The 27,692-nt window shown below is 42.4% G+C and overlaps 1 protein-coding gene across 2 annotated transcripts in view; it reads left to right on the top strand.

Moving 5' to 3' along the window:
- Window positions 1-27,692, top strand: part of LOC138301329 (carboxyl-terminal PDZ ligand of neuronal nitric oxide synthase protein-like) — a 465,684-nt gene that overhangs the window by 94,772 nt on the left and 343,220 nt on the right. For both annotated transcript variants that reach the window (XM_069241686.1, XM_069241685.1), the window contains exons 3-6: window positions 12,133-12,225; window positions 16,603-16,661; window positions 17,724-17,832; window positions 19,734-19,875. In XM_069241686.1, coding sequence (XP_069097787.1) covers window positions 12,133-12,225; window positions 16,603-16,661; window positions 17,724-17,832; window positions 19,734-19,875 — 403 coding nt within the window. The remainder of the gene's footprint in view (window positions 1-12,132; window positions 12,226-16,602; window positions 16,662-17,723; window positions 17,833-19,733; window positions 19,876-27,692) is intronic.

Raw genomic sequence — 27,692 nt, forward strand, 5'->3', positions numbered from 1 at the left:
CGTGAGAGTTGGATGCCCATGTGATTGTGCATTCTCAGGGGTGACTGGTGTGGTTTGCACCACACCTCAAGCAGCTGTTTCAATTAAAACATGCTGGGAGATGGCTTAAAATCCCATCCCAACTTTCCCAAAGCATCTTTAGCCACGCTGACTACAGGTAAAGCTGTCTGGAATGAAGGAAACCACTATCCCCTAAGACTGAGCTAACCCAAGCTGAGGAACCGACCAACCATGGCCCGATCTCGAGAAGCAAAGTGAACGTGTCAATATAGTGCAGCGTGCACCCTTTCACAGGGTATCTTGGCGCTGGACAACCAAAAACTCCCATCATCTTACAAAGACAATTTAGGGGGAAAAAAAAATTAATGCTTTAGAAAAGGGCACCTTGGCCCAGCAGAGCGATGGAAACAGCCAGGTCTTCATCAGTCTGGAATTATAAAGCCAGATATCCTCGAGGGAGGCGATCACAGCGGATCAATAGCAATAAATATTTCAAGATTAGTCTGATTGCTGAACGTGCTCCAGCTTCGAAGAGCCAGGAGCACTCATGTCACTTTCTTTTTTCAGCAGTGGGCTGGCACGCAGCCTCTCCCCAGCAGCTGCAGCAGCCCAGTTTAGCGAAGGCTCCTAGCGCAGGTAACAAAGTGTAGTGCCTGAACTTGTTTACCAAGTAATCTGGGCACTTTATCAGCTCTCGATCAGCTAAGAAGGATGAGCAGATGACTGCTCAGGAGCTTATGGTGGGTTCCTCTTCATGCTTTGTTGCTGTGGCCTAAAGGGAGAGACATGACACACGAGAATGTTTCCTTTCTCGGTATCCCTGTGGTACGTTTGCACAGGGTTCTTGGGATGTTACATTTTGGGTCAGATTCGACCGCACAGCTACTGCCAGCCTTATGTCATCAGCACAAAAAGAGCTTTAAGAAGTTGCACTGAAAGAGGGACCTAAGATCCACCCACATGTTTTCCTTACTCTGAGGTTTGATTGGGTAAAAGCCGTGTGCTTCCACTTAATGCTTCTGTTTGTCTTGTGGGGTGGCTTATGCTCAACACAATAGGCCTGAGTTGATTACAGTGAAAAGTCAGTGATCAAGGTTGATCTGTTTACAATGAAATGATAGCAAAGTACAGAACCGATTTATTTACTGTGAAAAGCCTAAGTTAATAACAGTTTGCCTTTAAGGATGGCTTGTTGCACTGTGCTTAAGCCCCACACAGGTATTTATGTATGCGGAATCTCTCTCCCTACTATAGTAGGCAAGAGTTTTGTTGCTTGTTGCTTCCTGACAATCCCTTAGCACAGAAAACTGGCAGAGTTATAATTCTTGATAATGATGTATATTTCTTTGGTAAATGCAAATGTGTCTATTTGTATTTTTATGACAGGCCGATGATCAAGGCTCAATTGTTTATTTGGAAATGTTTTGACAAAGGCAGTTATCCTGATTTATTATTATTTTTTTTAAATTGTAAAAAGCATGTGTTAAAGGCAAAAGGCCTTTATGGATAGATATTAATAACAGCGTGTAAAAGGCTGCCTGCAGTATTTTGCTACTGTGAATCTCATATTTTATCATAGTTGGTAAGGGTTTTGCAGGCATTACCTTCCCTGACCAACCATGGGGGGTGTTTGACGTGCACGGTGATAATCGTTGCTAGTCCCAGTTAAGCGAGGTTTTATATTGTTTTACCAAATGAAATGACATGGTGTCTTGTGGGAAAACTTTGGCGGAACACAGTAGGTCTATTGTGTATGTATATGTGTGAGTGTGTGTGTGTGTGTGTGTGTGTGTGTGTATATATGTATGTGTGTGTATATATATATATATATATATATATATATATATATATATATAAAGCGTTTTTTGTTTTGCTAATAAATTTGGCACAGTTTGATGAATCTTCACAAAATTTTCGAAGAAAATATGTCGCTCACTTCAGCGTCTCTCGAAAGTTTCGAGGTGATCAGTCAATTGGGGGCAGAGAAAAAGTGGGGGTCCCAAAATGCTTTTTCCCCTTTCATTTTTCCTTAGGGATTTTGAACAGCAATAGCGAAGAAACCACTGTACAGAATTACACCATATTTAGCAGAAATGTAGCTCTAGGTCCAGAAAGCGCCCTTTCTGTTATTTGGTGTAAATCCATTCCGTACTTTTAGAGTCATTAAGAAAATCCAAATTTGTATAGCTAGGGATGGGAAGGACTCACAACCCCTCCGGATCTTGTGCTAAGATCTGATTGGCTAACAACACTTCAACCAGGAAGTGTTGGCAACCATGGTGGGACTCTGCTTCAGCCGAGGTAAAAAGAAAAAGGGCCAGGGTACGGTACATTTGCTGCAAATTTGAGACTGGGTCACAAATCCGTGGCAACATTTAAAAAAAAAAAAAAAAAAAAAGATGCGCGTGCTCCCGTCCTTAATAAATAAGCCCACAGCCAAGTCCCGGGTGCATTTATATTTGTAATGCAGGGGGTCACTGCCTGGCCCCCCTGCAGCCCTGGGGACCGCCACCTCCCTGGGGCTATTATGAAATGCAATGCGAGGGGCTGTGCCCCCCGCAGACCCAGGGACCACCAAGTCCCTGGGGCTATCATGCAAATGAAAGTGGGGAGGCCATCAGGGTCCCCCCACAGCCTCGGGACCACTACCTCCCTGGGGTAATTAACAAATGCAATGCGTGTGCTCCCCCACCCCTCCCCAGCCCCAGGGACCACCAGCTCCCTGGGGCTATCATGCAGTTGAATGCAGGGGGCTGTGCAGCCCCCCTGCTGCCCCGGAGACCACAACCTCCCTCAAGGCTATAATAAAAGAATGAAGGGGGACTGTTTGGGACCCTTAAGCCCTTGGGATCACCACCTCCCTGGGGCTATTTTCGTTGAGGAACCACCGATGGCCCTGGGGACTGCCACCTCCCAAGGGCCGGCTCCTGCTATGTCCTGGCGTGCCCACCCCTGAGACATAGCTGTCTGCTGTGGCTTGGCTGCCACTTTGACACCTGCTGCCAAGCCACAGCAAATAGTCTGACCGAAGTGAGGGAGAGCTGTAAAGCTACAAAGATAGACAGGAAGACAGAGGAAACAATTGGTTTCACAGTGTTGGGGACCGTGGGGGTATCTTGAATGCCCCACGATCCCTGCTGGCTCCCCACAGCCTTTAGGGGCAGACATTGCTCCCACAAGCAGGGAGCTGCTTTAAGTAGCAGCTCCCTGCTTGAGGGAGCAATGTTTTCATCTGTTTCCCTGCACACATATGTGAAGGGAAATAATTGAAAACTTCACTTTCTGCAAGTGAGAGCTGTTTGACAGCTCTCACTTGCAGAAAGTGAAGTGTTTGCTCTGACTTGGTGAGAGCTGTCAAAACTTCCATCAAGTCTGAGCAAATGGCTATGTCCCAAGGGTGGGCACACTGGGGCATAGCAGGAGCCGGTCCTGGGGAGGGGGTGCTCCTCAGGGCCATATAAGGCTCCACAAAGGGGGGCAGTGCATCCCCCACCTTCAGTGATTCAATTATCCCTGGGGAGGTGGTGGTCCCTGGGGCTGAGGGAGGGGGGCTCGGCCCCCCTCATTGTATTTATTAGCAGCCCTGGAGAGGTGGCAGTCCCTGTGGCTGCGGGGGGCGGGGAGGGCAGGCGGCCCTACTGCATTGTATTAATTAGCCCTGGTGAGGTGGCGGTCCCCGGACTGTTGGGGGGGGAAGGGGGGCAGTCCCCTGCATTCGATTACTTTATAGCCCCAGGGAGGTTGCTCTGGGCGGGAGGGACGGGCAGGCCCCCCACCCCCAACATTGTATTTGTTGTTAGGAGGTGGTGGTCCCCGAGGCTGTGGAGAGGGAATCCCCCTTGCCTTGTATTTATTAGCCCCAGGGAGGTGGTGTTCCCCGTGGATGCGGCAGGGGCGGGGCAGGCTGGCATCCTCCCTGCATTGTACTTGCATTGTACCCTGGGGAGGTGGCGGTCCCCAGGGCATGGGCTGGCCCAGCGGACCTGCTGACATAATAATAAACCCCAGGGAGGTGATGGTCCCTGGGGCATAAACGTGCACAGGAAGGGGCCCCCGTGTGCCCCGCTCCTGCATTTTCAATGCCCCCCGGTACCTGGCCCACCAGGGGGCTTAATTTAAAAAAGCAGGGGAGACCGCACAGGTTTTTTTTGGGGGGGGGGATTTAAAAAGAAGGAAATAAATGCTTCTTTGCCTTAGGGGGGTCCCCAGCACCAGAACTAGGGGGTTAGGGTGTCCCTACCCTGGCCCCTTTTCTTTTTTTTTTTTTTCTTTTGAATTCTTTTTTGTGGGACTCTGCTAGATGGTTTACAACACTTCCTGGTTGAAGTCTTGGCAGCCAACCAGAGCTCTGCATTTCCCTGCGCGAGCTTGTTATTGTTCATGAACCCTTCGCACTTATAGATATGTTTCTTTTTCTTTTAAAATCTGAAAAACTAGTGAACGTATTTACATCAAAAGCTACCTTTCTGCCAGATTTGGTGTAATTCTGTCAAGCAGTTCGGGCTGTACTCATGTTCATAATCCCTATGGGAATTATAATGGGAAACACACTTTTTTTTTTAAACCCCCCCCCCACCCTTTTTCTCAGCCTCCGTTTGACGGATCACCCCACAAGTTCCCATGTACAACAAAATTCTCTGGAGCACTTTTTTGGAAAATTTTGTGAAGATCTGTCAAACAGCACCAAAGATCTAGGCAAGTCAAAAAACGCTTTTTCTATGGAAACATGGTCCCAACTATAACTAGGTACGGGAGACCGGCAGTTTGTTTGTTTTTATATATATATATGTATGTATAATAATATAGCCCCTGCCATGGACAGTTATCCGATCAATAATTTTATTGCAGATTTTACACTGACGTTATCAATTATGTTATCAAAGTAGTCATGAGTGCTGTAATTTGTGGGGTAATTACCAGTGCATGGCGAGGGCACGAGCTATAGTTAACTTAGGGTGCCAGTTATAGTTACCTTAGGGAAGAAGCATACGCAGACTTGTGTTGCCTTTTATGTTAGCAATGTCATTGATTAGATGTTTTGACACTTTCAGGAGTTCTTCCAAAGATAATGACATGCTAATTGTGGACCAAAGGCAGACAGGCTAACTTAACATGCTCAAAGTGGAGTCTGGCTTTGAGAGTTTATAGAAACACCTTTGCAAACTCTTTCCAGGGCCCCCCCACTCCGCAAACTGATTTGTGTACCCCATATTTCTGTTAGTGATGTTACATTCACATTGTACATTTGAAGATCCTGAATTCACATGCAGCACTTACTAAAGTAAAATCTCAGGGTAACATTAAAAGTTTGTAAAGTACATTTTCACCCTGAAATATTCTTGGAGCTGTGTAGCAAATGTTTAACTGAATGGTACTCATTTTATTTATCAACCTCGGAACAACGAGAGGCTGAGTGAGATTTGGACCTTTGCTCATGGGGTCAAACAGATGCCAGCATTAGATGCAATAGTCCTTTGAGCTTTGAGACCCTCTGTTATGCAGTGTTTACCTTATACATTTCCTTCGGGCTGAGGATACTCCATTTATGCTATAGATTTACATGGAGGTACTACACAAACGCAATGTCAACTTGTTTTACAAGGGTGACAACTTTTACATACATTTAAAAGCAGAATATTACTTTAAACTTGTTTTCCAGTTCGGATAAATTTACATGGAACATTTCTTTGGACTTGGATTACTAAACATATGTAACTGAACATTTGCTATTATTTTCCAAGATTACTACATTCACATCACACCTTGATTTAGTGACTACCACGTTTATATCACTTGTTTAGTGTGTACTGTTGGGTAGCCGCACTTGCTGAATAAATTATACATTCGATTTAGCTAAATTATGCAGCAAAGGAAAGGCAAATCATGCAAAAATGAAATGCGGTTATGCAGCCTATTGTGCGTTTAAATGCAAATTAGGACACACTCTATGACATTGTCTAGTTCTTTTGACATTGTGGCACAATTTAATTTTGAAAGGATACCCAGCCTATAAAAATTAATAGATTTCTTAATTAGGAAAACTGTACACATCAGCAGATATTGTGCAAAATGTTATTCATAATAATTGCTGATGTCTTGTGTCCAACACATAAATGTCATTGTGTTAACAGTGTCCTTTCTCCCTTCGAGGTTACTGTGGCGTGTTTGCACCATGTGCAATGTTAGTACATTCATCAAAACATACATGCAGAAGGATAGGTATATAGTAATTAAAGGTGGACTCCTACTTACCTGTGCCCACTGCTACCTGTGCTGTGAGTACCCTCCATGGTCTCCAGAAGCATCTCTTTCTAATAAGAAACTGTCATGCAGGGTGGTATGGTGTACTTCATGGTAGTTGTGGACGTGTAACACTAGAGTACTGCTCCCAGACTCTTTAGAACCACAACCTAGTTTTTAGAACAACAAACTGAAAGAACAAAAGGTGGGAGATTTGTTAATGCAACTAAAGCATCATGTGGCAGGGCACTGTTATTTACAGACAGCACATTATCCATTAAAATGGCCACTAAATTTGAAGACATGGTTTTACGGATAAACCTATATTGTACACAAATGATAATCTGAGGAAATAGGGTTTCAGTGAATATGTATCATGTGTGCATCGCTAAATGTCTTGATTTGTTTGAATCCTATGAAAATCTTTGATCAATCACACTTCAGAATTACAAAAAAGTTTTTTACATTTTTTTTTTTAATTTTGTTTTTTTTGCTTTCCTAAATGGTTAAGGAGTGTACCGTTCATTTACAGGTATTTACATTTTGTTGGGGTTTGCCAAAAATTACATCCGATAGCCTTTCCTTTCAACTCCCATTTCCCCTCCGAGGTTTTCACATAATTCACTTTGTTTCTTTCTCTGACTGCAAAGTGAGAGGAGCTTGCAAACACTAATCCCCATGTTAGCTACAATATGTCTGACATTTGAACTCTATCTTTGAAGCACAGCAAATGTGACAAGGTGAATGAAGAGTTTAAAGATATCTTTATTTATTGCTTGGACTTTATCAACTCACTAAAAATCAACTCAGAACCCACAGTTTACGAATCCCTGCTCTAGAGGGCATCTTTAAGGTTCAACCTATCAGACATAAAAAAGAAGAAAATGACAGAGCATTGGTATTTTTCTTAGCTCCAATTGCCTTCCTCAGATAACACATGGACAGTCTTATTTTGGTGTTGTATATCCTGCTTATAAATGGCCCATAGTTTAAAAAAATCTTTTAAATGGTTTCCTTGAACTGTGTGTGTTTGTGTGTGTGTGTCAAAACAATCCTCGTGTTCAGCAGGAAAGTACTCAGACACTTCCAAATGCACTTAGCATGTTTATCCGAAACATGCCTCCCCGATGTGTTTTGACTGTAGCCATGGTCACGTTTTTTTTTTTTTTTTTTTTTTTTTTTTTTTTTTAGCACCAAGAGCTCATACCTCGCTGGAAAAGCACAAACGGCACAACAACGTGATGTGCCAGAGGGGGCTGCTGCTAGAGTTGGTTTTGCTGCAAGTCAAGTAGATATTCTACTCGAGCGGCATATTTCTCATTGTGAATGGTCGCGACTGCCAGCCACAGCCCATATTGGGCAAATCGTGCCGGGTGCCCTCCTAGTGCCCAAAAATCGCACTACAGGACTGCTCACGAGAAAAAACTCCACCACATGCTGGTTGGCAGAACTTGGCCAGAACACCACTTTACAAGCATAACGCAGATTGGCCACAATTCCCGTCAACTTCACTGGCGGAGTTGCATATATTGCCCACTCCTAATTAATATTTATGCATATATGAAGTAACAATTGTATTTCAAATGTATGTTGCTAAAGTATGTGTAAGAGAACAGTAAGTTTTAGGTTTTTACATTTATTTTCTCCTTGTAGTGTTATTTTGTAAAAATAATTCCTTGAAAGAGTAAACCGGTCTCCTAAAGAATGTATTCAGACGCGTAATGCAAGGAGAGATCAATGCTGATGAATAGTTACCTCATTACCAACATGCACTTGCACTGTATTCCCTAAGTCATGTTCCCGGCCTCATGTTGAACACCTAGCTTCCTGCTTCTATTGGTCAATTTACTGAGACCAAACTAAATTTAAATCTTGGCAACCTCTCTTCTGCTGGTCTCCCCTCGCCTGAATCTCATAAGATTTCCCTGTAAATGGGGCAATTTATGCAGACTGGCTTAATGTGCAGATTACATGATTGAAAGTGATGTGTGCGTTGTTTTAACACAGACATTAGTATGCCCAGCGATCATGGAAAACCCACAGCATTATGGTTTTCTAAAATGTACTCGCAATGACATGTTGACTTGCCAGCCTGCTAGTTTCAAGTCATTTATCTATTTGAGAAAAAAAAAGTACAGATGAGACCAGCGCACATATACTGTTTTTATTGGAAGAGGCTCTTTTCAAAGTCCTTGTTTGGTTGCCGAACTGGGTATTGGACAGTTGCAAGTTGCAGTGTAGACTCCTAGGATTCTTGTGAAGATAGTATTCTGTATGCCAGTGTGAATTTTTTTTTTATTTTGCTCGACAAAGTCCCTCTAAAGTCAATGTTGTTAAGTAACGCAATACAAAGTTAATGGTTTGCGATGCTCTGGCTTGCACTGATGAAGTGAACTGGGGACCCTGGTGAGGGACTTGCATTGCTTACAATAGGGTTGGGACTATCATTGCTTCTTTTCAATTTATGTGAAGGTTCCAGTGGAGTGTGTAGGTGTCTCCGTAGTTATCCACACACAACAGCCTTCTATTCACTAGAAGCCACGTGGACCTAACCAGATTTAGGAATTTTTTAAAAAGCATGTGATTATCTACTTTTCTTAGCTAAACTACCTGTGAGTGTCTAGTGCCAAGACATGCTTCAATTTCTGTGTATGTCCTAAAAGCCACATACACCTACCTTTGTGAACACTTTAGAGGTATGTAAATGTCTATGCCACTCAAGTGTTAGGACCAAATAAGCTCACAACAAATGACATTCTTGAGCGAAGTTTAAAGCCAGGTCATATATTCTATGATCTATATTCGTTTGCTGATTACAAGTATTGTGAGCACATGTAGATCCATAAGAGTAATTTAGATCGTTAAGTGAAAGGGTTTAACCGGAAGGTCAGTGGAAGAAGGTTTATATGTAGCTGGCAGGTTATTCATAATTAAAATTTATACCTAGAAGGCCTGAGAGATTTTTACTGAAGAACATTAGAACGGGAGCAAAGATGAAATTTGTGAAGTTATTGTACCTCGAATGGAATAGCATGTGAAATGTGAGGTCATGTATATAATTCATTCTGTAACTGTTATGAAATTAACTCTGATAGCTTGGTCCTTGTGACCAGTCCATCATTTGTTGAAGGCAGTGTTAGATTTTGAGGAAATTGAAACTACGTTTGGAGGCAAAGTACTAAATTGGGGTAGGCAGGGAAAATTTCTGCACATCTCAAGTGGAAGATGGTGTGGTGGGTGTGTGGGGGTGGACGGAAAGGGGGAGATACACAAAAATAATAAAACAAATAAGTAAATAAACGTACCTTTTCCTGCCGCCGCCGGCCACCTCGCTCCTTCTGATAGTGTTGGTGCCCCAGCAGTCCCTGGGACACCAGCACAGGCTCCCCATGCAATCATGGTGCTAAGCTCATCCTATACCTAGCATGAGAGCAGCGCCAGGATAGCTTGGTCCTTGTGACCAGTCCATCATTTTTAGAAGACAGTGTTAGATTTTGAGGAAATTGGAACTACATTTGGAGGACAAAGTCCTAAATTGGGGAAGGAAGTGAAAATTTCTGAGAACATCAAGTGGAGGAGCAAGGGTTGGGGGGAGTGGGGGTGGATGGGAAGGGGGAAATACACAAAAATAATAAATAAAGTTATTTTTTCCTGCCGCCGCGGGCCACCTCACTCCTCTTCTGATGGTGTTGGTGTCCCAGCAGTCCCTGGAAAATAAGCACAGGCTAGCCATGCAATCGTGGTGCTACTCTCATCTTCTACCTAGCATGAGAGCAGCACCAAGATTGGTCTAGGTGGATTGTTCTGCTACTCAGACACTGCGTTGGGAGTCTGTGCAGGTTCTCCAGCCCCACTGGCAACACAGCCAGGTTAGAGAAACCTAAGTGAGCATGTCAGCTTGGTAGGCCTGAGATGGCCGGCCAAACTGACATGCGCACTTAGTACACTCACTCCACTCCTCCGCCTCCCTCCCAAGGCTCAGCCCCGCCCCTCCCTGCTGATTGAGCCAGCATCTGAAAAAAAAAAACAATCACAAAACATTGTTTTATTTTTCAGCTGCTGCCTCTTAGCTGGGAGGGGGTGTGGGGGCGGGGGGCGAAGCTTCTTTGCCATTGCAAAGGTGCCTCCCCTGACGTGTCACCCTCTACTGAGATGTTTTTATTAACTGTTTTGGGCGTATATGTAGATCTCCCTTTCTGGTGCTGTCTTTTTCTTACAATTTTCATTCAGAATGACTTGTGTCCAGAGGTTGTTCCTCTTTGCCTCGGCGAACATGCCTTAATTACATACACTTGCAAGTCTGCACCGCGTGTTGCACATTTGACTGTGCATTTGAAAGCTGTTCAAGGCATAGGAACGTGTTTTAGATTACTTATGAACTTTCCTTCATACGTGATTTTGGTTTAAATTGGTTGAATTTGGACAGTGGTCATATGTTATATGCTTGCACCTATTTTAACACGTTTACAGTCTATCCATGTGTGTATAAGTGGACTGGCTGCACAACAGCAGCAGAGGACCTTTTGGCTTTGCCATGCTTGGTCGCAAGAGCATCAGCTTGCTGCAAGAAAAGGATGGATTAAAGCTCCGAAGTGTTCATAACATTCATTTTCAGCCTAGAGAACAGAACAAGAAATACGAAAACCCTTTGTCTGTTGCAGTGTGACCAGGAAAAAGCACAGGTTTATAAAATAATACTGGTATTTGATTTCGTACAGTGTTGCATGGAAGGTCTCAGATTGGTTCGAACATGGTCTTGAGAGCTATGTCGCCCGGATCTTAGGGAACAAATCCCCCACAAAGGATGCTACTTCTTGTACAGGTCATGCTTACCATTGGATTTGTTTGTGGCTAAGGCAACCCCCACCCCCTAATTAATACTAGATTTTAGTTATTTTAGTTTAAACCTTGAGGTTTCTTGTAATAAAATTGCACTGGAAATCAGAAATATCTCAAATTCTCCTTAAAGTGTGATTCTGCGGTGATGGGCCATTAGAGAGTCAGATAGTAGCACATCTCATCTTGTCCCAGGTATTAATTGAAAGGGGCCTCTTGATCAAAGGCTACTCTGATTTGATTTGCTTCATCTCCAGCAGAGCCCACTTGACTTTCAGCCATCAAAGTCAAAGCCACAGTAGATAACCCAGCATAATTAACTAGTTTTGATAGTTGAACAGCACTGTTTTTTTGGGGGGTTGGGGGGTTCAGTAATTATCATTCCTAACAGGAGGACTATCTGGAGAGAGGGAGTATATTCCAATTTAAATAAACTGTTTCTAAGTTGTCTGTTTCTTCTTAGCTTTTACTTCAACACCACATCATCTCCTTAAGACACCTTGCAGGTGATGTGCATACATTGGTTGTTCATTCTAAGCCTCTAGTTCATGTTGGCACATTAATTTCAGCTGCATGTGCTTTTTAAAAAAAAAAAATTATTTGGCAATTACAGATAGGAACTAATCATATGCAAGCCACTCTTGACCATGCCTCACAAAGTAGTTGTGCCACGTGAACCGCTAGCCCGGTCTCTCCTAGGAGGGGACATAAACTACCCCAGACGCGCTCTGGCCGCTTGGCACTATAGCTATTTTAATTCAATAGGCATCTTTTCTGGTGATACCAAAAAGATGGTGGTGTAACAGGTCCATATATGCCACCGAAATTATCTAAGATCCCTATTTATTTTGTTATTATAACAATTTAAATATACACAGCTGCTATTTCAAAAACTTTTCTGAAATTAAATTTAGATAGAAAGCCTATCTAATTATGTTTAACGGTAATGTCTGCCAAGGTAGTTGAATAGTTGCAGTATTTTTCTCCCGAGAAGCTGGACAACATGAAATTATTTTGTGGCATTTATGGAATGACATTTTTTTTTGTTTTTTTCAGTACGAATTTAAAGCCAAGAATATCAAGAAAAAGAAAGTCAGCATAATAGTGTCTGTGGAAGGTGTGAAAGTCGTCTTAAGGAAGAAACAAAAGGTATACCTGTTTTCTTTTCTTTTCTTTTTTCTTGACCAGGAGTTTTTAGACTCAGAATTTGGCCAGTTTCTAATACATGCAATGAGAGGACTCTGGAGTTTGCACATGATGGGGGGAAAAAAAATCGTTTTCAGTCTTGCAATATGCCACCCAGTTCCCAACCCTACTATTTCTGTCTCTTTTCCCTTGTGAAAAGAGAAGCAGTTGGTTATCAATTCCATTATTTGTGTTAGTTTTATTCATAGTGATAATGGTAAGGGTGTTACCCCTAGAAATAGGCAAGCATTTCCCCAACCACACTGTTTTGCAACAGTTCTTATTTATATGCACAGCTTTAAAAGTCAAATTTATATTGGGTCACAGGACTATTCCTGGATTCTTAAGGGACCGATTGGTAGCTTGTATTCTGTGGTTATAATACTCTTATGCACTGCACACCTTTCTGTCGCCCCACACTCATTTACCCCTCTTGCAATCTTTCACATTCTTCCCTTTCTCTTGTTTGCTTCCTCCCCTGTTTCCTCATTTCCCTTATCCAGCCATAAGGCTCTGCACATTGCTGGCTATTTTCTAAGTCTGTCTCCCTTTCTGTTTTTCTATTTCACTTGTGTCTCCAACTTTCAGTGTATGGGATCTTCTGCCCTGCTGCTCATCTCTCCCTTCGCAGTGTGCCCTTCCCACTGCGTGCAGGTTACTGTACCCGTCTCCTCTGGTCGTACCTGAGCTCACTGAAGCTTACTGGCCTTACATCTGGTTGTAGAGGGTCTTCGCCAACAGCAGCCAGAGTGAACAAAGCTCATTTCTCCCCCGTGCACAGTGTTGTCATCAGTGATGTCAATTCAGATGTCATTGGTGATGATTTCAATGATGTCATAGAACATGCCTTGAATGATGTAATATGTGGAATTGAAGCAGTGCATGGCAAGATCAACTTAGTTACTTCATTTACCTATAACTGATAAATGTCAGTATTTTTTGTTTAAACGTTTTCATTAAAATTGACATGGTCACCTAACTATAACATCAAATCAACCTTTTTTATCAGTGAATTTCTAAGATTTTTTATGTAAAGTAAGGTACCATACCTACCTATAATATCACTATAACCTTTGTTTTTTTCCCAGGAAATTTCTATGTTTTTTTTGCGATGGAAAGTAACTTTATTACATGCTCAACTATACCAACCCCTGCCACACATGGCCTTCAGCTGTGTGCACCGCACTGTGACGGTTGGCTGCCATACCTGGTCTGCATCCTGGCACTCTGTCCCACCCTCCAGGGAAGGCCACCTTCTTTCGCACACAGTCTCTAACTGTATGCAGCTTGAGGTTGGCTGCAAGGGCTAGATGTGGCCAGGCCATGCTCCCAACTCCACGCTGTGCACAGCCTTTGGCCACGTGGCACAGGGTTTTCCACAGGCCATGTGTCCAACCCCAGCAGGTGGCCACCCCGCACCACTCATGGCCTTTAAGTGTGTGCCTCATTGGTTAGCCACAAGGGCCAACCAGCCGTGCGGCCAACCCACCAGGGAACCTCACCACGCCCCTTTTCTTAAAAAAAAAAATTTAAAAAAAAAATCAGATTCCACAGGACTCGGCAGGGGCCAGAGCAGGATTTGTGGGTCTAAGGGGTCCTATTGGAATGTGGCAACTCAATTAGCAAATTGTTATCAAAAGATTTGGCCCCTAGGAGTTCATGGTACCCTGCACAGTGTTGTTTATCAATTATGTCATTTGAGGTGTTGCAGTCATGTTATTAATGATGTCTTAGAATGTGTCATAAGTGATGTAGTATGGGAGATAATTAGCAGTGCATGGCGAGGGTACGGGTTGTACTTACCTTAGTTACCTTGGGACACATGGCATAGTTACTTGAGATAACTATAACTGGTGAATTTCAGTGGTTTTGCTTGTTAAAATGTCATATTCTAACAGCCATTTTCACTTAACTATGACATCCCTTTAATCTTTGGTTTTCTGAGTGAATTTCTATGGTTTTTTAGTGCAAAGTAAGCTATTGTTACCATTTCTAACTATAACGTCACTTTGACCTTATTTTGTTATTCTTTTTTTTAATGTAAAGTGAGATGTCCATCACCGTGCGTGGCATTGAGATGGGAGTGTGCAGCATGAGGTTAGGCATAGGACCTGGCCTGTGGCCAGGCCCTGCACTACGCACCACACCCAGCTGGCACCCAACCTCCTGCTACACATGCCTTTGGCTGTGTACAGCATGTGGTTGGGAACCAGTGGCTGACTGTGTGATGTGACAATATAAAAGGTATAATTGTAAGTAAGGCATACCTACTGACTTTGTCAAATGATCAGAACACCAAAATATAACCAGTAGGCTTCTTGGCTTTATCAAGGGGGTCAGCACTTCAATATATATGAAGCAGACCTTTTGTCTTTATCAAAAAGTCACCAATAACTATAATCAAATGTGTATTTTATAAATTCACACTTTGCAATGGGTGATAAAGGTAATTATAAAATATTTTAGTAAGGCCTTAGTAAAAAAAAAAAAAAAAAGTCAACCTTTGAGTCTTTTATTTTTCATTTAACAGTTTCAGACCCTAAAATGCAACCCTGGAACCCACCAAAAGGGGTCCCTGTAGTCCAGCTGAAGACCATACTGCTCCAGCTCGGAGTGCTTTAAGAAAATATGATAAAATCTCCTGGGGTCTTTGATTTAATGACCAAGGGACTTTTTTCTTTCAATGTTGTAGGTGGCTATTGCACTCTCTGCAGCTCCCTGCAGCTCGCTGCAGCATAAAAAAATTGTTAGTTGTTCCTCTGCCTACCAGGAAGAAAACATATACCTAAACAAATCCCTGGGGCACAATGGTGTACTCCCTGCAGAAGGAGTGAATAACAGAATGGCTCCTGCTGCTCATTTCTTCTTCTTTTTTATGCTCTTTTTATTTTTTTTGCCCACCTGTGGCATGTCGAGGTGTTGGGGGCCATAGGGGGCCAGAGGAAGCATGACCTCTGCAGCTCCCTAGCCAGCACCCTACCAGGCCTTGCTGTGAACTTTTTTTTTAAAGGGGGTGCCAGGTGCCTCCATTGGGCACCCACAACATATCCAAGTGTGGGGGACCGTGGCCCCTTCCCGCCCCCCAGCCAACATTCATTACGGGTGTGGGGGGTGCTGGCTTCATTTCTTTGCTTGAGCCCGGGAGACTACAGGTAGGGAATAAAGTTTATATGGGGGATGTGGTCCTCGGGACACTCCACTAATCATCAGGCCCTGTGGGAGGGGGTACCAGGGGCCTCTAAGGCTAAGGAACGAGGGCCACATGCCCCTTCCCCTAAAATAATTCATTGGCCCCAGGGTATGGTTTTGCCAGGGCATCTAAGAGGGTAAAGGAGGGGGGGGGGGGCGCACTCCCCCTTCCCTCAAAATTTAAATTGGCCCTGGAGGATGGAGTCCATGGGTCCTTTGTAAGGCTTGGGGAGGTGGGGGCACAGGCACCCCTCCCCTAAACGTGTATTCGGCCCCACAAATCTAGAAGGATTGGGAATGTGAGCCAAAGTTTCTTCTCCCCATAAATAATCATTACCATCTCCTGTATCTTATTTAGTTCAGTAGGTCACAATTTTTTTTTTTTTTTTTTTTTTTTTTTAATAAACAGGACCGCTGTATCTGCGGTCCCTTTTGGGGAAAAAAGCTTTTTTGGCCCGAGTGGCGGGAGGGCCCTACCTTGCGTCTTTGAGTATTAAAATGGCTGCTGCCAAATATTTATTGATATGGAAGTAGCCAATCAGATCTTATCTTTCAGATCTGTCGATCCACCAATCTTCTGTCGCATAAAATGTTATGTTTTCTAACCTTAATTTCTCTAACTATTGAGCAAATTTACACAAAATCATGAAAAGCCTGCTCTCTTGCCAAAATACAGGTTTATGCTAAATTTGGTGCAATTTTGTTCAGGCATTTTTGAGGTATGAGTGTTCAATTTTTCTAAGGGTAATTGTATGGGGAGAACACATTTAGGGATCCCCCTTTTTCTTGGCCCCTGCTTGATGGATCTTCTTTTGACTTTGAGGTGGATGAACGTGGATCTCACTATAACAACCAAGTAACGACTGACTACTAGTTCCATACATCCGATTGGCTACTATAGTTGTTAAATGCATTAATAAACAAGCTTTAGAGAGGGTCATGAAATGCAATTTTGTCACTATATTTAGCTAATATGGTGTTTTTTTTTATTTTATTAAGTATAATACTTAAAAGCATAAGTGTCACTCTTGCAATGTTTAACTTTTTTTTAACGTATGTTAAAGTTTATTTTATAATGTGGACAAGACATGGGATATCACAGAGCTCTGAAATCCAGAGGCAGTGACTTTTTTGTTTCATTCTTCGTTGCAGAGGAAAGAATGGACCTGGGATGAGAGCAAGATGTTGGTGATGCACGACCCTGTGTACAGGTTGGTCTTCTCAGTCTTTTCCTAGTTGCAGTGGGCAGTTTCAGTTCATTCTATCCACAATCATCAGGTATCCTTGCTGATTCAAAATGTTAATTTCTGCAAATTTGTTTCACGGGATGACAATTGTGGAAGATCTGTCACGTGAGTCACTCCAAGTGCCCATTGGAAAAAAACATAAATAGAAGTTGTACCCAGTTGTGCCTTTCCCCTCACTGACACATGCCATTATGTCATGTAGTTCAATGGGCTGCACTTCAGTTTTATTGTTCTGTTGACCCTGGAGGACTTCTGTACATTGTTTTCTTACTGGGTTTGTAAGTTTCGTCAAAGCTTTGAAGATCTGTGCCTCTATTTGAATCCAGTAGTGCATTGGTTTCTCTGTTCTTATATGCCAGGCATACTTTGTGGTACCGAAATTGGATATTTTCAGAGTTTAGCATTGGGATTGCCCTCCTTTGAGTTTTCACATATATAAACATGTTTCTTAATGGGGCCCTGATTTATTACTACATTGCTTCACAATGGTAAGTGAATGCTTTACCTGTTTCCACAATTAAAATGGAAACACTTGTGGATTTGCATATCTTGCTACCCTTTAACTTGGAATGTCTCCACCTCCGTCTATCTTATGAGCATGTGTTTGACCTCGATGCTTTTGTGAGACTGTCTTTTTGCAATATAGCCATTTATTTAAGAGAACAAATTAATATATGACATAGACAGCTTTTTGTAACCTTGAATTTCTTTTTTTCTGGAAAGTGCTGGGCCTAGGTGGCTGAAATGTCTGGAAGCAAAAAAACAAATGCTGCTCCAAATCCTTAACCATTGCTATGATTTCATTGATATGTGCTCTTGGTTTCATTTCGTTAGATTGGTTAATATTAAATGAAACTAATTTGATGTGGTTAAATCACAAACCTTCAATGCTGAATTCATATTATAGGACAATGATTCAGCATGCTACCATGTTGTGGCTAAAAGTCAATTTAAATTATTAACAGTATTATAATAGATATAACAGTTGCGTATGCACCTAGTTCTTAATTGTATTTCTTTCTGTAGAATATTTTATGTCTCTCATGATTCACAAGACCTCAAAATATTCAGCTACATTGCGAGGGATGGGCCAAGCAACACATTTCGATGCAATGTCTTCAAATCCAAGAAAAAGGTAAGTGCTCAGTTCTGTACAGTCAAGTGATTCTATGATGTTTCTAAAATCTTTCTTCTCACTGGACAGATGGTCTTGAGAATCTAGTATGGTCCTTAGACGATGGTTCTGAAGAGCAGTGAGAAGTCCCCCTCCTTAGTTTTACTGTAAACCTTTGTAGTGGTTTTCTTTGATTATTTGATTTTGTGTGTATGCTCTGCATCTGCCATTTTGTTATGTACTCGTTTCATCACAAGAGTAAGCACAAGTAGACCAAGTACTGAGAGGTTGGGTTTACATATGGACATTTGTCAAGGCAGAGCTTCCATCACTTGGCAGTATTTTGCAAAGTACATGGTCTGGAAGGAAGAATGGTGATGTGAAATGTTCTCTTTTTGTCCTTGTTCTAGAGCATAACATTATTCTGTGGTAGGGTACACAGAGTAATTCCAGTAGCTTGGGTATATGAGCTGATGGAATCTTGGATTTCATCCTTCCATTGTCTGAAGTTTCATGATCACTTTCTTGCATTATGCACTTGCGAGACTTCAGTATCAAATTATAGTTTCTTTATAAGCGGTTCTGATTATAATACATTATTTTCAATTAGTTTGTTTGGCAAAAGAAAACAAGATGCAGTCTACTATGATGTTTTGACAGAAGAAGGCATGCATTATTCACTAGTCTTCAAGATCCTCAATATGTCTTTTAGCCTATTTAACCATAATCATACGTTTCCAAGTATTCAGATTAATTCCCAGTTGTTCATTTAGACCTATTGTTGATCTGTCCACCTCTTTTACAATTTTTAATAGTTGAGTGTAAGTCGAACATTTTTCCATTTGACAAAGCAGATTTATGAGGAATGTGATCCATCACAAAGGTACACATTTTTACAATTTTCCTAATAAATCTACAGTGTGTTGATATACTATTTGCTTCTTGCACTGTGGGGCCTGGACCCATGGCTAAGAATATGCTTCCCAATACCAGGCCTTTAAAAGTTTCCCAAATTTGAAGCCAAGTGAGAAGCGATGTGGTTAAGTACACGATGGTGAAACAGAAAAGTACTGAGGAGACAGAATTGTTGGCTTGTACATAGGTGCTTCAGAGTATGAAAAATCAAGGGTTGGGGAATTTTGGTGATCCCAACCACCACTTTATTGAATAATTTGGTCATTAATAAAGTTCTGTGCCCAAACACTAGAGTTAGCTTATTGAAGAGGTTTCTGAACCAGGTTGGAAACTGCATAGCTGCATACTCCCAGATGTTTGTTGCTGCATCCTCAAAATGTATCAGACAAAATTATGTTGCTGAGCAGTGAGTAGTCGGTGTATTAACACATAGCCTCTGCAGACCACGAGACTAACTATTGTGATTTCCAATTCAGTGAAAAGTACTGCCTTGGTGCCGTGGACTGGGATATCCAGTAACTTTTTAGTTGGTGATCATCATATATTGCTTTGGGGATATCCTTCTTTTGTGGTGATTCTGCTTAGGACCATCTGTTTTTTTGTTCAGAATTAAGCTCCCATACAGCCATTTTGTTAAAGATGTATAATGTAGCTTTGTTCATGTTCATATGGTGGTGACCTGTGACAGCTGAATTTGGTTGTCATAGAGGTTAAACCTCTTTGGGGGCTGTAGTGGTCACATGAGGGTGAAGTATCACACATTAAACAACATGTACATATTCATTTTTGTAAGATTGAAAGGACTACTGACCTCTAGAATGACTTAAAAGATACAAATTCAGGTCAGCAATCCTGTCCCCTGCATTGCATCATTCATTTTCTGAGCCTTAATATAGTCAGCCTTTTCTTTTAGAGAAGACATTGTTCACTTTTTGATTTCTGAAAAATGTATTGGTTGGCAGCAGCGAGGTCCAGCGTGCTCACCATGAATGCCTTCTGTTTTACAGAGCCAGGCCATGAGAATTGTTCGGACGATAGGGCAGGCCTTCGAGGTGTGTCACAAGATGAGCCTCCAGTACGCCCAGCAGAATGCAGACGAGCAAGCGGATGGGGCAAGTGATAAATCTCTGGAGGAACAGCCATTAAAAGGTGACTTGAACCTTTGAGGAACATGATGGCTGGACATTTAGTTAAACGATTGAGGTTGCGCTAGTTACTCTGGAAATGTAGTATTTATGGTTGTCCTTGTTTATGAACATGATAGAACACTTTAGAACTTTTTGAATTGTGATATGCAGAAATCCTTTTACATCCCTGTACATGAACAGAAAGCCCCTCGGAAGGTTATCTTAATGTTATTTTAAGGTACTGATTTTGAAGCTTCATGTTATGCTATATCAGTGGACAGCTTCAGCTCATTCTTCCAATTGTATTTGTTTGTCCTGGGTAAACTATGATGGGCTTACTTGGAATAGCCAACTAGGCCAAGTCATTGAAATAGTGCGTGATATGAGATCAAGAAATAATTTATATAAAAACTTGAAAACCGCGACTGAGGTAGCAGGGAATGCTTTATTTGGAGTGGAGGTTCCTTTCCTTGCATAAACTGTTAATAGATCGGCTTTTCCCACAAATGATATATTGTTATAGCAAAGAACATGAACATGTCCTCAACCAGTGTCATAGCAAATTACCTTTCAGCCTTCAGTTGAATGAGCCCTCTTAATTGATGTACCTATTCCACAGAGGGTGCACTTTGTGCTCTATAAGAACAACCTCCAGGCCATGCAGATAACAGGTGTAACTCAGGGTAGTGGGATACCTGTGACTGTTCAGCATACACTTTTGGATCTCTCAATGAATTTCTATATTCATGATTTCTATTTAAGGTAGTGCATTGATGAAGGCTCATGAAAAACATTGAAGATTTTGGATTTACAGACACGTGATATGTGCATTGTGGTTCTTTTTGGAAACATAGTGGCCAGAAATCATTGGAAGGGTTTCCCCTGACCTGGTGGATGAAAACAAGATAGTCACTTGTCAAGAATGTTATAGTTTGTTGGCTTTCTCATTCTTGCTTTTTTTTTTAATTATCAGATTTCTCTCATGTTTCCTGACCTCTCAAGCCCCAGTGTTCATGAAGCTATTTTCATCAAACTTATTTTGTGATGATTGAAGCAGCCCTTAGCTCTCTAGTGCCATCTGTGGGCACCAACTACCTTTTAAGCCGCATGACCCATGTCATCTGCTGTCCTGTTGCCCAGTCGTACAGATCTCTCTCACTTGAGCTGCAGATCAGGTGGGCCTCCACTGTGGGGAGGATTATCAGTACCTTGCTGTAAATAACCAGTTCCTTTCCACATCGGTGCTGGTGAGCTAGCAACTCCGCTTCAAGGTCGTAGACCAACCTTATGCATGCAGTCCTGCCATTGGCTCCAGATGGGTAATTCTGCACCTGCTCAACTCTATCGCTCTACTGTCATGAGAACAATTGGTCAAGCCAATGGCTTTCGGGTCACCAGGTACTGAATCTATTATTACTATTTCTCTGCCTGTTGTCTATCTGTAGAGGCAGTTGTACCTCTCTGGTGATCTCAGCAATGGTACCTAGCCCCCTTCTTATTGCATGTAGCAGTTTACTTACTTCAGTTGATCTGTGGCTGGTTCTGGGTTGTCTGTAGTTGAACTTACTTAGCTGCTTCACCCATGTGGTGGATGCCCTGTAGATATGAGGAGCCATCAGTCTTCTCTGGGTCTTGCCTGACAGTTTCCAGTCACTGAATCTGTGGCTCCTGCTGGTGTCGCCTTCTGACCACACCATCTGTCTCTTTCTTCTCTGTTATGTTACACTATTCTGTGGTTCTGCCCCTTTCACCTATGTTTTACTTTACTAGCTGCCTACCCTTTCCTCTGTCTTTTCCCACCTCTTTTTTTCCTTCATCCCTCATGTCTACTCTTGGCCATCAATGAAACAGTAGCACTGAAAAATAGGTCTCCGGGCCTGCCCTTGCAACCCGTGTATGCAGTTTTAAACTGCCATTCCAACCTGGCCGAATAAACCTTTCGCTGGGCCTAAATCTTCCATTTTAATGACTATAAGTCACCCCTATGGTAGGCCCTATCTGCTCTCAGGGCAGACTGCAGGGAAGTTAAAAAGCAGGAGATGTTCTTAAGTTGTCATTTTTCACTGAGGCAAGTATGGCTGCCCCTTAGAAAAGCACCGGGTTACACCCTTAACACATTATAATGCATAGCTTCAGTATGGAACTAGCTAGAACAGTGATTCAAGGACTCCTTTTAATAGCAATTTAAATGCAACATAATGATGTAGTCTGATTTTAAGTTACTATTTGAAAGTTGGCATTTTTCTGCCTAATTAATGCCGTTTTTAGAAAGTTGACATTTTTTCTGTACAGGCTAAATTTGCCTTTCTGCTAGTGTTCAATGTTAACTGATTGTTAATGACTGTTCTGTGGTGAGATGTGTATTGCTCCCTAACAGTGGAAAAGGCACTTGGCTATTGGGTGGTGCTTTTACCCTGACAAAACTGCAATCAGGGCTGTGCCCAGTAGCTTAATAACTCTCCAGAAGGTGCCTACCTTGTCACAAGCAGATGTATCTAACATCTACTGTCCTGCCTAGCTATCCAGACACAGTCCCACTGGGAGAGGGGCTGCCCCCAGAACCGGTGCTGAGTGACCACATGGGAGGGTTTGTGCATTATCATAGCCACACCTATGAGTGGGCACAGGGAGTGCTGCACAAGGGAATGCATGCTCTGCCATGTTGTTTTTAGGTAGAGCAGAGAACTGTACCATAGTTTATAGTTAAACACACAGTAAGTGCTGCAGAAGTGGACTGGGCACCCTGAGAACCTTTCTCAAACTGGTTTGGGAGTGACTTGGACTCTCTCCACCCGCATGCTAGCACTTAGCATAAATGTGGCCCCTTCTACACCCCTTTGAGAACACTCTTGGACTGGTGTGGATCAGAAGGACTGTTGTGTGGTCTGAAAACCATAAAGGAAGCCTCCTCCTGTTTGCCTTGAACCCAGGACCCCAGAAGTGACACCAAGGGCCAATTGGCTGACCTGCTGTTTGAGCTACATAGATATGCCAAGCTTCCAGAGGCCTCCCTCCCTGCTACTGCCTAGCTGACCTGTTCCAACTGGCCCTGGCTGGTCCCCACTATTGGCCTCCCCTGAAGTGAGCCCTAACCCCCAAGTAGTGCCCCTCACATCCTGGACCCCTGAAACATGGAACTTGGAAACTTTTTTGCCAACTTCTTAAAGAAACTGAGACCAACATACAAAGCTGATCTGATGAAGGTGCATTGCTGCTGGGCCAAAAATCCAGGTTACCCCCGTTGCATCCTCTGCAGAAGCAAGTCTGATTCAGCGAGATCTGGCAGAGAGGTGGCTGTTCTCATGGAACCCTCCTTGGCTGCAGTCTAGCCCCGCTGAAAGTATCTGAGATCCAAAAAAGTGACTAATTCCGATGGTAGAAATCTTCAGTAGCAGCGAAGGTGTGAAAAGTTTACTGCTGGCGAGGGACCACCTGTGGGCACCAAATTCAAATTTCTTCCTTTATGAGCCCCACCATGTGTCGGTGGCTTCACCAATACCTCATGCAATGACGATCCGATGACATGAAGTCCAAAGGTAATACTTTTCACTGGGACAAACCCCTTCCCCTGTACCCATCCCACACACACTATTGCGGTCTGCCTTAACTTTTTAATTTGTCTCAGTCAAGTGCAACCAAATGACTGCAGTTAGTGCTCTTTTTGGGGGGAGATTTTGAACCTTAAACTGAAAAACATTCTAAGTTCTGGTTCTGCAGATTGGATTTCTGTCGTTTTTGGTGTCATTTATTAAAACATTCTGTTTTTCTAATTTGGTTTGGGATTTTTCTTGTGTTTTCACTGCATTACACTTTTAGTGCTGCATAAATACTTTACACATTACCTCCAAGTTAATCCTGACTGTTTAGTGCCAAGTTACTAGAGTGTCAAACACAGGTTCATTCAGTGACTTTTGTTGTTTACCCTGACCAGGATTGTGATTCTTATTTGTGGTGGCTTCTCACCCCCTTCAATTAATACCCCAATTACTTACATAGGCATAGTGAGTGTTGCAGCCCACTTGTAGCATTTAACATTTAGAGTCTTCGGTACACATAGTACCATATACTAGAGGCTTAAAATCAAATTAAATATGTCAATTAAAGTTATGCCAGTTTTACCATGTTTGAAAAGGGAGAGCACAAGCACTTTACCACTGGTTAGCAGGAGTAAAGTAGGCAGTCCTAATGGCCAACAAAGACAGAATTAGTTCAAGAAGGCAAAACTCTGGGCTGAGCCTGCAGAAAGGGCAAACTTCCAGCACCACCATGATCTTGTGAAACCATAACTTCATGTAGTATTAGCATTTAAAGGTTTCACAGCAGCCTCAAACTGCATCTGTCCTTCAGCATATTCTAATTCATTCGCCCACAAGCAAATCACTGATTTCTGTTTTTTAAAATGCCAGTGCCCCAGAAATTTGAACAGCTTGCTATGGGTTAATTATACTTTTTACTGCTATCTCATTATAAAACAATAAGTAGCCTAGTGAATAACATCACCCTTAAAAAGAAAATCACAAGTTCATGGCTATGATAACAATAGCCATTTAACTGACAATGTACTTTCTCCAGGTGGAATCTGCTTTGCAGAGGTTTGAATAGAAATGGAAGAAATCTATCTGTTAGGTTTCCAATTTGCCTTCAGATCTGTTGAGCAACATTAAAATCTTTGCCTTGCTGCCTCCACCAGAAGCGCAGCTGCATAGATTATCAACTAGTTAGAGTTTAAAATATTTAAGGTCTCCATGCCTTCTAAGTACATTGTTTTCTCCTTTCTTCTTACTGTTTATCTCCCCTGAAGGCCTGGGCAAAATCTTATGGAGAAGATCTCTAATAAACTGCTGTCCTCTAGTTCAGTGTCGGGCTGCAACATCAAAGCCTGCAACCCTCTGTTTGCTGTATTTTGTAATGTTAGTTTTGCACCTACCAAGACACCAAATCAGGTATCAACCCAACCAGGTAGAATTCTATAGGGGATTTGAAATTTCCTGAAAACGTCCATCTAGTTTTTGCTTTCTAGCTTTCTAGTTTTCATTTACAATTTTCCATTAACTGAGTTCTCTAATTGTGTCGCTAACTCTTCCACAAATCACATGGCACGATCAGAGTAAAGACCTCCTCCCACACATTGTCCTAGATGTCTTCGGGGTTGGTACTTTGAAATCTATCAACAGTGTTGAATACTGGTTCACAATAAATTTCTCAACCGCCTCTTGAGCATTGCCAGTGGGTTTGGATGCTTGATCAGAGTGTTGTTTTTAGAGACAGTATCTGGTTAGAGAGATTAGATGGATTCTTTGGTCCCTAAATTACCTAGTAGAATCTATCTTCTACTGCAGATTTACAGTGTTTGGTGTTTTAATCACTGCTCTGTGTTCAATATGCCATTATATGTGATTGGCTAATTTACAGCTGTAACACAAAAGGGTGATGGACGGAGTGCTGACAATGCAAACACTCACCCGAGTCACAGATCTGGGTTTAATCCATCGTTATTTTGCTCACCATGCCACCCCAGTTTGGACCCAGCCATATGCAAATCAGTCTTGACCCTGTTCCTCATGGGAACAGTCCAACCCGAACTGCCAGGCCAGGTCCTCCCTGGACCGGAAACAAGCATCCTGGGACCAGTTTCAGGGTATCACCCTTCTTCAGCCAGGCTAGCTTGATTCCAGTGGCACAGTGCGCAAGGGACCCACGTCTGGGCATACCCTTCCCACTAAGGGCAACATTAGTAACACAAAAGGATGATGGACGGAGTGCTGACAATGCAAACACTCACCCCCAGTTTACAGCTGTACTACACTGTGGATGACAATAGCATAACACACTGCTTTTGAAATTACGATCAGATTTTCATAATGGTTCTTGCTTTGTTTCGGTGTGTGATGGAACCGCTTGAGGTCAAAAACTAGACACTAATTGACATACCTTGTGTTGACTGAAGGTTTTTGTTCCTGCAGAAACAGTGCGTCTCTTGCGGCCCACTCTGTTGTGTAGGATACAATGTTTTTTTGTCAGAGTCTTCTCCGAATAGAAACATTTTCTAGCCTCCTTTGTGCCTTCCTCTGACATTGAGCCGCTTCAGAAGAATGCTTCAGAAATCACTACAACATTCTCTGACCATGATTTGCTAAAAATATTGTACATCCAACTTCAGTTTGAGTGTGCAAAACATGTCTATGATTTGGAGTATCAGTAGATGGGGATATGTATGCCTAAAAATGGATGGAAGTTACAATGTTAAAATTTGAATGTGGTAGGTTTTCTGCGGTCTTAAATTTAAAGTTAGGCATTCTTGCAAAGAAGGGGTAGGGTTACCTTGAAAATATACTCTTTTTACAGATTTTCATGTGTAAGATTTTTGTGAACCTCAAGAAAAGGGTATTGTGAAAATATGCCCACAATCCTAAAGTTATTCTTATTTAAAATGAGTATGAGTTTATATTCATGAGATGACCAGAATGAACTTCAACCCCGAGTTGTTGTGCTAGGACAATATCTTTTGCACTACCCTTACAGAAAAAGTAGTTTCCCTTTGACCTTCGGTGAGTTATGTGCACCGTTTTCTGATGCGTTAGTTGTACCAAGGACACGCTTTGCTATAGACTAACACACCATGAGTTGACCTTACTTAAAGTTATGGCTCCCTTGCAATCGTCATATAGAACTTTCAAGGCATGTGCAAATATTTGTCAAGCCTCTCCTACATTTGGCCTGCCTAAATGAAGATGCTGGACCTAAAAAGAAAGAGAGATCTTTATTTTCTACCACTCATGCTCTTGGAAGTAGTCTTGGAGTCGATGCGTTTCGAGAACAAGTGATTCAATGTACATCTTCTTTTACATGTCTCCATCAAAGGCAAATCTCTCAACTATTTTTCAGTGTTTGTTGACAGCACAGACTGGCCTACCTAGTCAACAGAAAAGCAGAAGTCAGGGGTAGAATTGCCAGAAGATGAAGGGTCAAGGGCAGGTAGACAGCCAGAGGTGCAGAAGGAATGGATGGACATGTAGTGGGGATGGAGGGGCTAGAGAGTGGCAAAGATGCCCATGGGACCAATGACAGAGAAGGCAAAAGTGATAGGAAAAGGGATGGAATAGCAGAATGATGGGTAACCGACCAGCCCATTGATTGGGTAGAAGTGGAAAAATGTCAGACTCAGAGGGAACAGTAGGGTTGTTACCAGCAGACCCTTCCCCTCAGCCTCTCAGCTGTGGGGAGGAGCAAAGATGGGGATGGGACTGTAAGAAGATGAAAGTTGAGAGGAAGAAGATGGAGGACAGAGGAAAGGCAGGTAAGAGTGAAAGAAAGATGAGGCAGAGAGGGAAACGGCTTCAGACGTCACCACGTGGAGGGTGGAGCCAAGCACGGGGAGGAGGCAAGCAAATGAAACTAAGGGAGGAAAGGGGATGGGAAACAAAGAAGAGACCGCTTTGATGGGGTATCCTATTCATGAAGGGGGGTTCATGGTATCCCCCCCCATCTAAATATGAGACAGAAATAGCAACAGATTTGTGTCAGATGTTTAGGAGTAGATGGGCGAGACTATAATGAAAGTATAAATGATTTCTGAAGAAAATTAAACACAACAGTGTTGCATATTGTGCAATAATACCTAAGATTTTTTCATTTTATTTTTTCATTTCAGGGCTACTTTTAGTGCTATGTTTTGACATTGGTACGAAGTAAACCCTGTATGCACCTTCATTGCTTACTGTGAATGTTTCCTTTTTGTAATGATCAATTCTACGTAAGGAAAATAGGGGTGTTTTAAGAATGTAATTATCTGTGAACCCGATTCGTCTCAGATTAAGTTTGTCTTTTGTTAGGAAAGGA

Source organism: Pleurodeles waltl, chromosome 6 (genome assembly GCF_031143425.1).
Source record: "Pleurodeles waltl isolate 20211129_DDA chromosome 6, aPleWal1.hap1.20221129, whole genome shotgun sequence".
In the NCBI taxonomy this organism is placed as follows: Eukaryota; Metazoa; Chordata; class Amphibia; order Caudata; family Salamandridae; genus Pleurodeles; species Pleurodeles waltl.